This window comes from Diadema setosum, chromosome 1, assembly GCF_964275005.1.
Source record: "Diadema setosum chromosome 1, eeDiaSeto1, whole genome shotgun sequence".
NCBI lineage: Eukaryota > Metazoa > Echinodermata > Echinoidea > Diadematoida > Diadematidae > Diadema > Diadema setosum.
The window spans coordinates 30,491,894-30,509,894 of NC_092685.1; the positions used below are offsets into that span (position 1 = coordinate 30,491,894).

At 37.6% G+C, this 18,001-nt stretch overlaps 1 protein-coding gene and 1 non-coding gene across 2 annotated transcripts in view; both read right to left on the reverse strand.

The window, feature by feature from the left end:
• Positions 1-1,431: 1,431 nt before the first annotated feature.
• Positions 1,432-1,505, reverse strand: Trnai-aau (transfer RNA isoleucine (anticodon AAU)). Its single transcript has one exon. It is a non-coding gene; the product is annotated as a tRNA-Ile (tRNA).
• An 11,108-nt stretch (positions 1,506-12,613) lies between these two features.
• Positions 12,614-18,001, reverse strand: part of LOC140229613 (WD repeat-containing and planar cell polarity effector protein fritz homolog) — an 81,260-nt gene continuing 75,872 nt past the window's right edge. The window contains exons 25-26 of the mRNA XM_072309864.1: positions 15,939-16,051; positions 12,614-14,007 (exon numbers count right to left, since the gene is read on the reverse strand). Coding sequence (XP_072165965.1) covers positions 13,880-14,007; positions 15,939-16,051 — 241 coding nt within the window. The 3' untranslated portion in view covers positions 12,614-13,879. The remainder of the gene's footprint in view (positions 14,008-15,938; positions 16,052-18,001) is intronic.

Below are 18,001 nucleotides of genomic sequence, written 5' to 3' on the forward strand. Positions count from 1 at the left end.
ATCCGCCACTGATCAGGCAGTTACACTGAAGACAAGTGTATCGAAATATCATGTCGATAGCAATTAGCTACGTGGCGCTTTGCCACGCTGTTGAAAGAAATTGCTGTAACGTCAGCAGTAAATTACTGTAAATTTGAACATTAAGATATATCGTTAGGCCGTGATCTACTGTAAAGTTGCATCGATTTGCAGTATATCTTGCTGTAACTATAAATGCTGTCTTGTGCGAAGACAAATATTACAGTAAATATACTGTAACCTAGCACCCTTATTTTAAACCAGCATCCGCTGAGCATTTCGGGATTCACGGGCTCTTTTGAATTTCATTTTTATTGGAAATTTCTGATAATACATTCCAAGTTTATGTTAAAATAGTTAGCATGAAGTTGAAATGCTACCCCTGCTATACCGTCAGTGATATGAACCAAGGTAGTAATGATACGCACAATAGTGGTAACAATGCCGTCAAGTGGAATTACTTATGTAAATTTGATACATATCGTCGATGATCACAATTCCAGTAGACGCTACATTCGTTATCATTATCTATAATATTTATTGTTGATATTATGGTATTGTTACAGTTGATAATCAAAATGATATTTCAAAAAAAAAAAAAAATCAGCTAGGGTAACAAAGCATCTGCATACTATAGATTACCATACTCGTACTGTTCAATAGTGTGATATAATATTCTATATCTCTACGACTGTCTCCTTAAACTCTTATACACTATGAGTACTGTATACTGCATTTCAATTAGCCTCATATAGTAAGCTTAAAGGATAGTACAGTATTGGTGGAGATGAGAATTGGGCTTTTAACTTTTTGCGAGGTACCAAGAAAACACTTATGAAATAGTACAGAGCATACCATTTTAAGAGGAATTCAAAGTTTATTTGATGAAAATCGGGTTTGGCATGACTGAAACATCCAAAAACAAAGTAAAACAAAGTGATCGTAGAAAAGTGTGGGTCCCACACTTATTAGAATTGCTCTGTTTTGGATATCTCAGCCATTTCAAAACCAATTTTCATCAAATTAACGTTGAATTCCTCATGCAAAAAATGTTAGAAACCTGAAATTAGGTCTCAACCAAAACTATACGGTACCTTTAAGTTGACACGGTACACAAAGAACTCGAGTACATTCTTCGTTCACAACACAATTACAGATTTGTTCTCTTTTGATTCAGCTGCCCAAAAGTCCAATTTCGCTTAGTTTTTGTCTAGCATTAGTTCATGCCATTCGCAAAAGATCGTTTACGTCTGAAGATGACATTTTGTTCTACTCCTACTGATGAATACTCACGATTAATATATATATATATATATATATATATATATATATATATATATATATATAAAACAAGAAATGGAAAACTGACCAGAAACAAATAATAAATAGTGAAAACTTTGAGCAAAGAAAATTGGTTTTCATCGGGATTCGAACCCGAGACCTCCGGATTATTAAACCGGTGCTCTACCGACTGAGCTATTGAAAGCCCTAGATCGGTGTTCGTCCCAAACCCTTAACTCTCTTTGCTTGTGTGGTCAGAAGCTTTTCTTTGCTCAAAGTTTTATATATATATATATATATATATATATATATATATATATATATATATAAAATCGTGCATATTTATACATACATACATACATACATATACATATTTGAATGCTATAATGTTGATAACAGCAAACGAAGCATATCAGTCATGTATATGTCGAATGGACATCGAGTGGTAACAATAAGAGTTATGATGGCAATTAATGCATATCTGCAAGATTATGATATAACTATACGAAACTACTTGAAAAGACGTTACTTTTAGACCTTACCAGTTAAAGTCAGGAGAAACAATGTGTGAGCGAACCATGAACCACTCGCTGACTCCACTCTAACTCGAACATACATTGTGGAAGAGTTTGGTGCAGACGCCTTGCTTGGAAGCATCGGTAATCAAAGGGTATTTTTTATCTTGCAAGTTTAAACCAACTTGACTCGTGGAAACGTTGGAAACTGACATTCAAATCTTCTCCCTTGTCTGGAATAGGAAAAAAACGCGGATCATATCCTCACAGACAGAATATGCACAGTGTGCGCTTTACGGCCAGAAGTTAACTTTTATACTTCTTTACCACTATGCGGGGGACGAACAGAGGTTTCATTAGTCTCAAGATGGATATTTACATGACGATTGTGTAGAATCTACACGTGGGCGTTTAATTTGATGCAAGTAACCCTGAGCCTAAGTGTCATATCTTTTGCGCAAAGAATACTGGAAACCTCTTGATGATTGCAAACCTGAGATTATCAAACGACGTTCATGGGAGAAAAAAAAAATACTGGACATTCTCAAAACCTTGTACACGCTCCGCCTGGAAAAAAAAAAAATCTAGGGTATACCCGCCTTTGAAAGCATTTGCCTCTATACAGACCAGTGATAAATTTAGATTATAAAGATGGTAAAATTTAACACTATAAAGTTTAACAACAAAACAATTTTCAGATAGAATTATTGGGATTAAAGAAGTTGCATTAAGATTGCTTTGTATAATAATCACGTCCTTAAGCCACATTTTCGGCGGAAGAACCCTACTGTCAATGCCATTAACAACTGTTATCCTTGACCTCCAAAAGCTATATGATAAGACTTAGTTTTATTACATCAGCAGAGCTGCAATTGTTATGTTTAGAACTGCAACATAGTTTTTGTCTTTTTGTTTCTGAAATTTCTATATGCTATATTTCCTATAGCATGAAGGGCATAAGCAATTTTCTCCTTTTCACACACACACACATTGCACACACACAAAATGATTTTTGCTTTCAAATTGTTTCTTCTGGTTGTGTGCGTGTGTGTGTTTGTGTGTGTGACTCGAGTATTATGTATGTTTCAAGATACGCAGAGGTTTTGCAACCTTACATCTCAATGGGAGAAGATCTTAGACACTTTGCCCCCACTTAGCTCACCCAAACTATTGAAACCTCTCTACTCTCAGCCTAGCGCCCCCCCTTCTCCCCCCCCCCCCCTTCTCTCCCCCCCCCCCCCCCCCACCACATTTGGGTGAAAATGGATTGTGCAGAAGACGAAAAAAGGAGCACGACGCACAACGCGAGAGAGCTGATGAAAAAGCGAGTGCGGCCCACTTAGCTCATGGCTCAAACGAAGCTAACACGAAGTGTTTGACCGTAAAGTGTGTTATTTTGACTGCTGGTTCTACCAAAAAAGATTATGCGCTTCGACGTGACTACTTGAGTTACACGGCGATGGAGGTATTGATTTAATTTAAGCAAGAAAGACCATTATTTTCTTTTCTAATCACGACGTAATTCTCTGCGGGCCCTTTATCGACAATGCTTTGGTATATTCAAATTCATGAAATTCTTCCCTCGAGATGTTTTCACGTGATATTATTTATCATGATAAATTGGTAAATCATCCGAATCGAATCACATCAAAATTCTATATCATGATCAGTGACGCATTCAATGAAGAAAATTTCTAGCGTTAAACGACTTTCGCTTATGTACTGATCTCTTCATCTGTGTAACTGCTGCTACTGAAAGGCAAAAACAAACAAACAAAAAAACAAACAAACACCGACTTTCCTCCTCCGCGGTGCATTTCAATAGTTACAAAAGGATCAAAACGACGCGTAAATAGTGTACTAGTAATATCGCTGCTGACTCCAAAGACATGATAAACATGACATATATATGGGGAGCGACTATTCTCACCTCAATCAGTCTGAACCCAACTCACGTACTTTTGATTTAAAAAACAAAACAAAACCAGAAGCTAGAGCAATGGATTACTAAAATCGACGCAAATGGGACAAATATTAGAGGACGAATGATGGGTCCCAGCGAGACGGACTGCATGCAATCTTCAGTGGACATGTAGAAATTAATGCATAAATAAATGAATGCAATGTCTGATCTTGTTATTCCAGAAGATTCCTTTCTTGTACCATTTCTAAACATGAATATGAAATCTGACATTTGAAATCGAGCAGACTCCACTTTGCGAAAGAGAATGTCGTTCTTCATTGTGTCGAGGGACCACAAGAATCAGAGACAAGCCAACATGCAAGAAATAAAAAATACATGAATGTTATACGATGCTTAAAGGATATCAGGAAACAGCATATTACCATGTTCTTGGTTTGGGGGAAAATCCACTTGGAATCTCATGGGTTTATGTAAAAAAAAAGACAAAATCTGTCCAATTCCGTTCGTTTCTATGATTTCTTTTGTTCCTTTTATTGCTATTTTGTTTGGTGTTTGCTTTTTACGGGAGTTAAGAGAGTGATGAGAGAATACAAGCAGTCTTGTTCAATATACAGTATAGATTCATCTCCGCTTAAAAACAAAAAATGACTGTAGCCTCATTTTTAAAAATACTACGAGTGATCAACATCATAATTATTGAATAGCAGTATAGAAGAATAATTTTTGGCTATTGTCTGACAGATTATAACATATATGTCAACTAATTCTCTTCATTACTTGAGAAAAAAAAAGTACATCGTACTGAAATTGGATTTCCATATATATCTTGATAATCATGACGAGCAATAATATTATGTCTGGCTATATAGTTTCACGCGTCTCTTGTTATTGTTTGTCATTTTTTTCTTTTTTCGTTCCTATTATTTTGACCATTATTTGCATTTTGGCCTATTTTTAAAGTTGGAATGCATACATCATCGGTTAATTTCCACAGAATTGTTGTCTTTATTTCACAAAGGTATAATTGTCTAAATGCATGGAAAAATAAATTGATACGGTTTATCCAACTGGGAAAAAATGGTAACGATGCGTAAATCTGGGATCACTTTGGCTTGTCCAGTGTTTATGTAGGAGGTTTTATATACCTTTGTATATCTATCCAAGGACAGACCAAGGGATCTAGAGATCCGTAATAGCTCGGGGCCATTTTTGTACTTAACTTTTCAATTTCCTCTTGTTAAAAAAAAAAAAAAAAAAAAAAAAAAAAAAAAAAAATTATAGAACTCTTAAATCAATTTTGGTGTTCACGGAATTAGTTGCAAGTAGATTAAGACAATTTTAAACAACAAATTTAGCTTACATTTTCGTCAGAAAACAATTCAGCTTCAATTGAAATTTGATTATAGAGTTTTAACATTACAAGGGTTTGTATGTGTCACAAGGCTAGAAAAAGGGGGTACCAATAGACTATGCATGTATTATGTCTGTTTTGATAGGGAAAGGGTAAGCGATTGAAATATGCTGAACTTCAAACTGACACCCAGCCAAACACTGTCCAGAGGAAACTTTATTACATTCTTGACAGATTGATTCCTTGATCTATACACATGGTGTTTCGCTGCCCAAACGCGATCACGCATTATTATCGCGATATTTGCACTGTATTTTTGCACTGCGAACGCAATTCGAACCCTGCTCTGGAACATTTGTTGTTGTTGTTGTTGTTGTTTCGTCCAATAGCGATGTTCCGCTCGTTTTTGTTTTGTTTTGTTTTGGTGTGGTTTTTTTTTTTTGCGTTTTTTTTTTTTTTTTTTTTTTTTGGGGGGGGGGGGGAGGGGGGCAGTCAACCACGGCACATCTAAATAAAAGTGTACGGTAGTTCCTCGACTTACTTCCACAAAATGTTCATAATAATAATATACACTGACAGTATCAGCATCGTAGTTTTTTCAAGAGGTATACCAGGCAGACAACAATTGTCGTTCACTTGAATTTTACAGAGAGAAAATTTAGTCATCGATTTATGGAGAAACCACAGGTTTTTAAGCGAAATTAGTACCACAAAAGAAAGCCCAACATAAGCGGTGGCCCGGTGGTTCCAGGCCACCAAAAATAGATCATCTGGAAAAAAAAAAAAAAAAAAAAAAAAAAAAAAAAAAAAAAAAAAAAACACACACAAAAGAAAACACGATAACGTTTTGGTGGCCCGATCGGGCATCCCCCAAATTGTCAGTCAGTATGTGCAGGGTTAATGAGAACACGGATGTCAGTGCGTCTTCAAGATGAGGGGGGGGGGGGGGACAAACTTGGAGTTTATTTCTTTTTGGGGAGAGGGGTGGGAAAGGAAAGCCTCCGAATTACACTCACACGATCGAGGGAGCTTTTGCATCTTTCGAATTGAAATTCAACGACCTGGTGCATAATTTTGTTGAAATATTTGGGAAATTGCAACTACAACTGTAAAAGGAAAACGCTAAAAACGGACTCTAAAAAGAAATTTTAATGGAGATATCACCGCACCGTGGCTAGTCTCATTGCTACGATTGTTCCACTTGCGCGTCCGAATTGCGCGATATTTCAAATTTTACAAATCGGTTACTTTATGCGACAGACAAATAAAAATCAAAGCTTGAAGTCACAATCATGTTATTCCTTTATAGAATTTGGATCACACGCGACCCGGAAGTAAATAGTTCCAATGGACACCTAACGTTCAAATTTCAAACTACAGTGATTTCAAAACAGTATCAACTGCAGACGTTCTTACACAAATATTGATGCGAGACGAAAAAAAGACCCCCCCCCCCCAAAAAAAAATATATATATATATATTTGTCAGTTTTCTCTCCAATGAGAAGATGAATGGCCGGAACGCACGAACCGGACTTAGATATTCATAACAGAGGTCAAATTTGCTGAATTAAACCGTCAGAGGTGGATATTATACACAGAGATAGATGACACAAGTATACTTACCAGATGTAAAAGAACCGGAAGTACAAGTATAGAATGGTATAACAGCGGATAAAAGAACGTGAAGTGAAATTGGATGTGCAATTGTTGCAATTTGATGTAGATATCACCCCACCCCGAATAGTGGATGATTCTTTACTCATTTTTCTTTCTTTCTTTCTTTTTAGCTCTGGCAAAAAATAGCCTGTGGCATTTACAAACATTATGAAAATTACCAGCCAAACAAAAATCATTAAGCTAGTCAAACTGATGATTTTTTTTTCCCGCTGAAATCGTGTAAACGCCGATTCCTTTTTACCTAGACCAACTGTAGTCTACTCCCTCCTAATGCTGTCAAGATCATCCAAGGATAGCCACCTACACTGTATAAAGGAAACGGAAGAAATTGGCTTTTGACAATAAATTCATCTTACCTCGTAACAGTTTTCCACTGAATCGATTTTAAAACCCGGGTATTCCCACCTGGAATCCAACGGAAAGTAACATTTTGTATCACGTGAATTTACCCACGTCTATATTCGATGAGGAACACAGCGCCGCAAAGCCTTTGATAAATATTGTGGATTTACCATGAATGATACTTGTCAAGAGCAAAGAGCTGCGCAGCAGGCCTAATAGAGTAATTTCATCGACATAATCATGAAGCTTGGAATTCTGCTACCGTTATGACATGTAATGCCACCGATCGGCTATAATATGCGATTACGAGCAAATCTAAATGGATTTTGTATGTGTGTGTGCGTGTGTGTGTGTGTGTGGCGTGTGTGTTCTGATCCATGATGTTCCAAAAGCCTTTATTTAAAAAAAAAAAAGAAAAACAGACGCAATTTCTATTTTTACACTTCGCCAACGAACACGCAATGAAGATGCCATGTATTGTAAACGCGATTGTGTCAGATCTCTTAAACAGCATTTTGTTTTTTGTTGTTGTTGCTGTCCTTAACTCCCACGACACTAATTTAAAAGTAAAATTGTATGACTAACTGCATTGCTAAAGAAATCTTTGCCAGGATTTTTCTTAAGCCGTTATCTCTTCGCTTTCAGTCCCAGTTTCTGTTTATCTCCGCAAACATTTGCATACAGTCAGCGATTACACGTCTATGTAATTATGTAGGAACATGTGCATATAGAAGTTGCAAAATTGCAACAGGTTCATGCACTGAATGTTGTGAGGGGCCAAAATACACGCACAGTTTGTTGCACATGCAAGGTAGCAAGGTAGTGCAGAATATGTACCTGGTAGATGAGTGAAAGTCATATAATTATTGCAAAAGGTAAAGCTGGGATGTGAAAGAAAGCGGGAAGTAGGGGCGGAGGAAAAACAGAGTAGGAGATGACAGAAGGCAGTGAAAGCTATCGCATTCTGCAGTAGCAAATTAACCATATCTACAAATGATATTATATTGCATACACTGAAAACAGCATTGAAATATTGTATTAGAAGGCATAATGGGCAACAACAATTCCATCTGTTGTCAACCTACCTCATCATGAATTACAAAGAAAAAAAAAAAGAAAGTTTCCACTGCATTTAGACTACAGTATATCAAAATTGATTGCTTGATTTATTCCTCAGACGTTCACAAATTGATATAATTTCTGGTTTCGGCCTTTGATTTAACATCCCCACCTCCCTTGTATTGCTACCATCAAACTACACAGTTAAATGTGCACAAATATAAATACAAAATATTATACAGTTCGACCTCGATTATCCGGCCATGTCGGGACCGGCGCTCATCCGGATAAGCGAATTGGCCGGATATGGGAGACACAATGTTAATGTATATATGTAGTAGCTGCCGTCCAAGCTGCCGTCCTGGTCTTCGGTGCAATGGCAGCTAGGCAGGTATAGCGTACCCCGCAACGGTGGTGTAATCTATGCTAGCCTGCACAAAATTGTAGTCCCTTCTTCACAAAAATAAAGTTTATCTTTATGTGAAAATCATACATGTTTTACCTCATTAGATATTGAAAAACCTATCATGCATATCTTATGAAATTAGTGAAATAGATCCATGAAAAGATATCAAAGTCACTGGTTTTTTTTCTCAATTTTTGGATGAAAAAAAAAGGGTCCTTCACTGCGTGAACGCGTCCGGATAATAGAGATATCCGGATAAAAGGAGGCCGGATAATCGAGGACAAACTGTAATTTTGCACATGAAGCCACTGGCAATATTTGCAACAATATACCGGTATACAAAATCAATTGTTCTTTCTGTATATCAAGTTAAGCTGGCATCAACATACATCATAAAGTATGTCCCATTTCATCCTTCACTTTACAGAACAAAGGCATAAATCAGCTAATTATATATCAAAGAACATGCCAACACACACTTATTTGTAGCATAAAGATATTCTTAATTTATTCATGACTCTGAATATACAAGTATATATACAATTCCACAAACTTATGTTACACACATAAATGACAAATTCATTCTATACAGCATTGACACAATAATGTACATAGATTTCACATAAAAGGAAATACAAGACAGATTTCTCCCTCTCTATGATAGTACAATATGGTACAGTTACATAGAGATTATGTTTTCTAAACTCTGTGCACACACTGAGTGTCCCAATGATGATAGGAATGGCTGTATCAGAACAGTTTAACTTGGGTCTTAAATTAGTTTCATTTCATCTCAATTCAGTTATTTCCACTTTCATAATTGGTTTACAAAATTTGCATTAAAAACAAACAAACGAACAAACAAAAATGCATGGTATCAAATATGATAGTGGCAGAATTACACCACCAAACCCTCCCGATCTCTTTTATAACTTCAGAAGCATAGAAATATCCCTGGCCTTGAGTAGGCACATATTGTGAAGTACTGTATCATGCCAGGGCCAACTCTTGTGTTTTCATGTAACACTATTCAAGTTTGAAAAAATCTCTTCCACTTGGGTTTACATATCCTTGTGGAGGTTCCAATTGCAGGACGAGTACAGTTTACCATACACCAGTGGACAGAATTTGCTGTTATTACAGCAGCAAATTCATTGTTTAACATTTGTTAAACCTTCTTTTGCTTGGTATATGACATAAACTAGATATATCGCTACAGCGACTGATATGCCTCCGCCATAATGCATGGTTCTCCTAATAGGTCTATAGTACAATGTCTTGACAATGTGTGATGACAGTTTCACACAATTGGCAAAATATTAAAATGACAGGTTTCCCCGTTTGCCACAAATGTGCTGAATGTTCACTTTCCTAGAACTAGGTTCAACTGGATGAATGATTAAAATGTCAGAGTGCAGGTATTTGGGGAACTGATGATTTTTACTTGACTTTTGACCCTTTTATAAGTTTATGCATTGAGTAATTTTCAAGGTATTGAGAAAAAGTATAATTTCAGTATCAAATGGGAAAATAGCATTATCTAAACCTGGCCTTTGACCTTTGACCTCACAGTTCCAAAGAGAATCACTGTTAGGTTGAACATGCATAAATATGTAAGTTTCATGATGATACCTTGAGTTACTTTTGAGATATGGAGGGATAAGTGCAATTCAGCACTTTCACTTGACCTTTGACCTTTGACCTTTTGGCAAGAAACTTCCCACAGAATATATATTGGGTAATACATGCATACATCAAGTTAAAACAAAAACAAAAACCTTCAGGCATTGCATAAATATAAGGAAAGTACTGAGTGATATTTTGAGGAGTTGACCTTGACCTTTGACCCCCTGACCTTTGAACCATGACCCCCAACTTCCCTAGATAATCACTGCCCGTTGGAAGAAGCATATATACTAAGTTCCATGAAGATACCTTGAACCATTTGCGAGATATGGAGAAAAACATGAATTTTCAACCTTTTTTTTTCACAAAATAACCTGTGACCTTTGACCTTTGACCCCGTGACCCTAAAATCCAAACAAAGTATCATCCCCCCAGGATATACCCTCATACCAAGTTTGATGTAAAACCACCACACGGTTCTTGAGATATCGACAAAAACAAAACGGGACGGACGGACGGACGACCCGAAAACATAATGCCTCCGGCCACTTTGTTGGCGGAGGCATAAAAAAGAACAGAACAGAATATGCAGAACACATCTATTCATTTATTTTTTTTTTTTTTTTGTGCATTGTAGAGGCATCTCAGCATTCATGTCACAGATCTAAAGCTCGCTACTGAGTAGCCTTTTGTAAAGGCAGCTTGCAATGGATACGCACACAGCGAGCAGTGGACTCGCTCGCAAAAGCGATCAGATTGGAGCGAGCTACACTCGCAGCTCTCTGCTCACGCACTGTGTGTGCGAGTCCACTGCTCTTTGTGTGCGTGTCCTCAAATTACAGCGAGCTGCCTTTGCAAAAGACTAGCTATTGAGCTGCCAAAATGTCAAACAGAGTATTATGTTGGTATTACCACGACTGCTACAAGTGATCACTGAAATGGCAATCTCACTCATGTAATTCCTATGCTTGGTCACATGATGACTGAATAAATTATCCTGAGAAAAAACTGAAGGGGAAACCCCTTTGCAACACATTCACACTGACCTGATGAGGAGGAGCGAAATCAAGCACAATAATGGACGTTCCAGCCAAATTTCGCATGAAATAAGAAACTTAGGGAACTTTTGTGGTTTTGCTTGTTCATTGTTCAAGCGTATAAGTTGAGATGATGACATCAACACCTCATTTGCATATGCAGATGAGCCTGATGGTAAATGGAGTGGCATTCACTTTCACACATCACACTAAGACTTCCCCAAAGTCTCCATCAAACTTCACTGCATAAGAATACACAGTGGTACACTCCAAATTTGATATTCTTGGGCCCGAATTCTCAAAGGTGGAATAACTTTATTACACCGCTTATTTCGCCGATTTATTACGCCTCTTATGCAAATCAGGCCCTCGTGACGTGAAATGACGCGATTTCTTCTCCGGAATCTATTGTCAAAGGTGGAAAAACTTATTTCCCGGAATAACTATTCCGCGGAATAGTTATTCCAGCTTTGAGAATTCGGGCCTTGGGTTTTTTTCGTCCATTGAGATGTTTACCGCAATCACACGGTTGTTGTGTTTTCGTTCTCCAAACTATCTTTTTCTTTAACAGTCACACATGATAATTTTTCAAAAAAAGTGATGCTTTGACATTCTAAACAAAATTAAACATATCAATAACTGATTGATTCACAAAGGAACAGCATTATGGAAAAGGTAATAGGCCCTAATGTAGACATATTAACGACTTTATTTATAAGATATCAGTGCAATGAATGTCACGTGACACCATTCTGTAACAGCTAGTGCAAGTAATTACATGTCTAGACTGTTTGTGCTGATTTTTTTCGAGCTGACGAATGTAAAATGTGTGCACCATAACCACTGTATGTGTACAAGTACAGTACAGCACTATTCTGATGCACATAAATGTGTACAATTGTTTTATGCACAAAAGTACAAAGCTGCACTACCTTTAAGTAGATCAAACGTGATTACAAATAACATTTCATTCACAAAAGTTCAAAAGTTCTTTAACCCTAACTAGGCACGTTCCGCGCGATGTATCGTTATCGCGATGCCCGGGAGCGCGGTTCCGAAGTTGCGCATAAATATGTATGTGCATGTCAGACCCAAAATTGCTCAAAAACGTGAATTCGTGTACAATTTCAATGCAAACTAAGCTTACACTCACATTTCATAAAAGCATGATTATTTGGTGGTTTTATTGATTAAAATCAATCAATAACATATTTTCCTGTTCCGAACAATGTCGCAGACAAATTTCATCGAAAAAACAATGGAAAACATTATGTCGAAAGAACAATGGAATACGTAAGAAATTCAAAAAACAATAAAATACTTCAGAAATTTTTCTGATGCCACAATTTTTGTCTCTTACATTTGCTATGGACACTAAAAAGAATATTTACACAAAAATGTGCCTGTTTTGAACTTTACTTAGTGATTCATACCAAATTATCAGATTTTATTCATCATTATGCACAAATTAGCATAATTTAGCATAAATGATAATTTTTTTGAATAATTAACTTCATGGTACTTATGATTACGTCATAGGCAATGTTTGTGCCAATTTTCGTCATGATCGCGCAGTCGACGGCGCGATCGTGACGACCGTGTCACCCCCCAATAAAGTATGAAGTATGTGATGTGCCATTCTGATACAAATACAAATTCATTATTGTTTGTATTTCACTGGTAGAATAACTGTCCCATTCCATAAAGTGCAGTTCCACAATCAAATTACGAATGTGTTACTTTCTAATACCACTGTTTCCTACTTCCTTCAAAATTCCAAAAACATTCGCCTTTAGGATCCATTTTTTACAAAGTGAAATCTCTACCATTCTGATTTTTTGTTGTTTCACAATATATGAGCATCATATATAAGCATGGGATGGAGTTGCACTTGAAGTGTGTATTAATCTGAAGTGACAATTTCATCATCTCAGAACCCATCTATTGGTTTTGCCCTACGAAATACAAAGTTCTGTTGAGACTTAACCTCTATGCAATAGACCTTGGACAGTGTGTACAATGCTATGAGGTTTTCGTGCCAATTGATGCTCAAAGCATCGGCCATTTTTCAGACAATACATACGCAGTTCATAGTCGCCATATTTTCTATATAGGTGCACGTTCATATTGCACACGCGCCAAAGAGGTTCTTTGATGCACTCGTTTTATCAACTCAGCCCATAACTGCGACCAGCCAGAACGCGAAGCGCTCCTATAGTACAACACGGTACAATCCAGAGGGACAACTCGGCCCCGTCAAAGCGAGGCCGAGTTGTCCCCGAGTCTGGGTCCGAGTTAGCCTGACCCCGAACGGGTAAGTTCTGAGATCGTGACTCAGGCGAACCTTTTTGGTTAATATATCACATTTTCGTAGTTACCAAACGAATATCTTGTTATTACAGCATTAGTCAACACATTTCTTATGCAAACATGTACATTTTGGAGAAAAATTTGACAGGCTCACAGGCAGACCAGAACATCAAAGAGAGCCGTACATTTGATGTGACATGGGAGCTAATGTGTACTTTAACTTGGCACAGGTTTTTTTTTTTTTTTTTTTTTTTTTTTTGCACAGTTGAGTCGTGTCAAAAAGTATGGTATCATGGATAAAATTGGTGGAATGCATTTCGGCATTCTGCCTTCACACCATCCCAAAGTGGACAACTTTTAGAGTCGTTGTCTCCTCCTCTTCCTTGTCGTCGTCCGCCTCTTCATTCTCCGCGTCACGGCCCTGATGTTCCGCCGGGCCAGCAGGCGATGTCGCACCCTCTAAGGAAGGCAAAGAATGGTGTACAGATAGCACCGGAGTAAAAACTTTGCCCCAATATTGGAGAGTAGAGCATCAACAGGTGCCACTATAGGGCACTGGCATTTGTGTAAACATGCACCAAAGGTACAGATAGGCACAAGGAGGAAAAAAAGGTTAAACAAAGTCCAAGGCAAAGGTAACCTCTGAATAACACAAGACTTCAAACAAAGAAAAAATGAAATCTTGTAATTGCCACTCTGTATAAACAACCACTCTCTTAACAGATCTCAACATCATATTTTCATTTGGACGAAAGACCTCCAACAAATCTAAGTTTCCAGAAGGCTTGAATCATAAGAGTTGCTGTGACGTATTTCTCTAAGTATTGGCCAATATGACATATGGCACAAGCATAATAGCAGGAGTACATAATAGTCAATCACACACTTCACCTACTCTTACTTGTATGTTTAATAGTCAACTCCTTGAAGTGTTAAAATGTGAGCTCCCCGAGTGTCACAGAAAGTCCTTGTCAGACCCATTAACATAACTCCTGACTGCTCCACTTCCAAACATATTTATCAGGTCATATGAGAGTCCCTGAAAGCTACCTAATTGGATTCTTTTGTTGTTGAGAGAAACCTCTTGAGATTTACAATATCAAAACTCTTTCCGTTTCAGATATCAGCGAGTGATACAGAATTCACCTGCCAAAGAAAAAGCATGAAAATCATGGCGAGGGCTGATTATGCCTAGAACTACAGGTGACCCTTCTTAAGGTGTCTGACTGATACACAAAACAAGTGAATCCCGTACAACGAGAACTCTTCTTTACACCAAAGTTTGGTGATCTACTTGATAACGAAGGGCATTTAAGTTGTGTGTGTAAGCAAGCGTTACCTATAAAACAACAACAATCTTCCCATATTTGCATAACTGTCAAATTTGGTGGTCAAATGTGTTTGTTGCTGATGTCTGAATTATCCAATTTGACAATTATTAAGAAAAATGCTGGAAATATGGAGAGGATTAACTGGAATAGATGAAGAAAATAGATATGCTTAGCATCATACAGGCAACCATAAACAACACTTTCAAAGCCCTGATTGAGTAAACCTGTCATAAAAACCTACAAATCTTTCTTCCATTATTTGTTGTATACAAGGCAAGTGCCGAAATGTGTCTCACCCACAAATGTACCACAACACATTTGTAAAAATCTAATTTTGATTGTTTAACATTGGCCCCTGAAAGTTTGTTGACCCCTGTCTGTGACCTTCAACTCCCCAAGAGACATCTACCACCAAAGTTTGGTCGCAAACAGTCCTACCGAGCACAAGTTATGAGCCATAATCGAAATGTGCCGTAAAAACTTAACGTAGGCCCCTAAAAGTTTGTCGACCCAATACTGTGAATTTTGACCTCGTGATGAGCTTCAACCCCTAAAGGGACACCTACCATCCAAGTTTGGTCACAAGTGGACATACCAATCAAAAGTTATGAGCCATAATCGAAACGCGCAGTGAAAACTTAACATTGGCCCTTTAAAGTTTGTTGACCCCTGCCTATGACCTTACAGTGACTTTCCTTTTTGGTTACATGTGTAACTTTGCATAAACACTGCACTCCAAGTTTGATTGACATTGAAGCACTCAGAACAAAGTTTTTGTAGCGTTACAGACGCAAGACGGACGGACAGACGCTGCAGGTGATCCCTTAGTCTCCCTCCTCACCTCCGGCGGGCTCGACAAAAATACTGTAAAAAATACTGTGTAGAAAGCATGGCAAAGTAAGGCAGGGGAGGGGGATGAGAGGGAAATATCTTCTTACATCAGATCTCCTTCTGCCAAGTTTCATATACAGCCAGTAAATTGGCTGCTTACCTTGCGGAACTGCGTCACTACCCATTTCCTTTGAGGCAGCATTAGAGCATTTTGTAACATCAACTCACCTGTAGGATCCCAACCGAATGGATTGTCCGTCAGCACCTTAGTGTAGATATCTCCTGGTATGGCAGCGATTCCCGTAGCACCACTTACCAAACCATTGTCTTCATTGGCATCACTAACACATGTAAGGAGGGAAAAAAAAGGGGTGGCATGTGACAGGCATGTTATTTTTTTTTTTTTTTTCTTTGGCAATTTTGCTTGACAAGGGAATAGATTTTGCTTACCCAATTCATGCTGCGTGTGGGGTGGTTTTGTTTTGTTTTTGTTTTTTTGGTTGTTGTTGCACAGCAAAAGAAAACATAAAGAGAAAATGAAGGGACGTCAATTTTAAGAATTTTGCTTCTTGAGAAAATTGATTTTGCCCACTCATCTGATGGTGAATGGGCTTCTTGTAGCAAGAGAGAGAGAGAAATAATAATAAAAAAAAAAGAATAGGCAAAGGAAAAGTGTGGTTTATTGTTCGATGATAGCCTTGTATGAAGCTATCTCAAGTCCCTGGTTACATCCACATGATATTCTTTAGAGTATGTGTTTTCATACATGGGGTGGATGTTTTAAGCCTAAGATTAACAATTGCATTTCAACCCATCATAAAATAATCAGTTACAAACTTGCTTATTGAAGACATCATAAGGGCAGAAAGAGCAAATCTAAATTGAGCACTTGATCCATATCCAAGGAAACTTTTTTATACGTGATTGCCAAGCTCAAAGCTCACAAAAAGTCAGACTAGGATTCTCTGCAATGATCAAACTATGTCACTTTGATGACAGTCTCAAATCTTTAAAGTTTGTCTGACGTGGGAGAGTAATCTTTTCTCTACCTACTGTCAAGATTTGATGGCTTCAAACAATCCTGATATTGAGATATTACCAGGGTGGTTTTTTTTTAACCATATATTTTTGTTTCTTTTGACAGGCACTGCTTTTACTGGTAAATAGAATATGCTTTCATTGATAAGTTCTACCATGGACCTACCACACACATGGACTATGAACGGAGGTCTTTCTTTGATCCGCCCTGCATCACTGCCACCTGATTATGTGCATCTTGATGAGTACATTCAAATGTTTGGACAATGATGATTGTGTAATTGTTCATCATCAGTGACAAGAGAACCGTTTCCCTCATTTCGGTTTTATTTCCTTGGGGCGCCTTTTCAGACTTAACTGCCTTTGGAAAAATCGATGATGATGGTGGGGAGCAGGAAACCTCAAATCATGACAAATTTTGTTGTTTAATGGTAAGACATACATGTCGTCTACCATTACTGTCCATGTTTACTATGAAACAATGTGCAAAAAATGGGAAAAATAGCTCACAAATTACAACCAACCTGCTGAAATACTTGCTTTCTCTCGTAAAGTATATGTGTATTTCGCAAATGAAATTAACTGAAAGATGATTTCCCAAAGTATGCTACAACTGCACATATGCATTTTTCTTGATTTAAGAGAGTTTTTATCTTCTGAACATGTACAGTGCACTCCCGTTATAACGAACACGGTTATAACGAAAATTCCGGTTACAACGAAATAAAATTTAGGGCCGCAACATTATCAACTCTATGTATTTTTATTGTTTATTCATTCGGTTATAACGAAATTTCGTTATAACGAAAGAAAACTGCCGGTCCCGAGGACTTCGGGAGTCCACTGTAGTTGGAGTCCACTGTAGTTGTTATATATCTCAAAATGCCATCTTGTTTTTACTCTGGGCTGGCTGTTGGTGATGCACAATGAGGTCAAAGCAGGAAAGCATCTTTAAAATGTTACTGTGACACTTTTCACGGAAACAGGTGTTTGAATGTATGTCCATGTGTGGTAGGTCCAAGGTTCTACAGAGCACGCCTAAGTGACCCCAGTCTTTAGATTGTCATTTCTCCCTTTTCTATGAAATTGCACCTCCTGACTCTTTCTCATTTCAATCACTTTTTGAATGGGATAGGATGGTCCAATCTTAACAAGTTTATATATCATTTAAAAACTTAGAGCTTATTCATTTAAACTATGCAGAAAAGGGGAAATTCATTTCAGCCTACTTTTTGTGGGTTTGATCTGGCAGT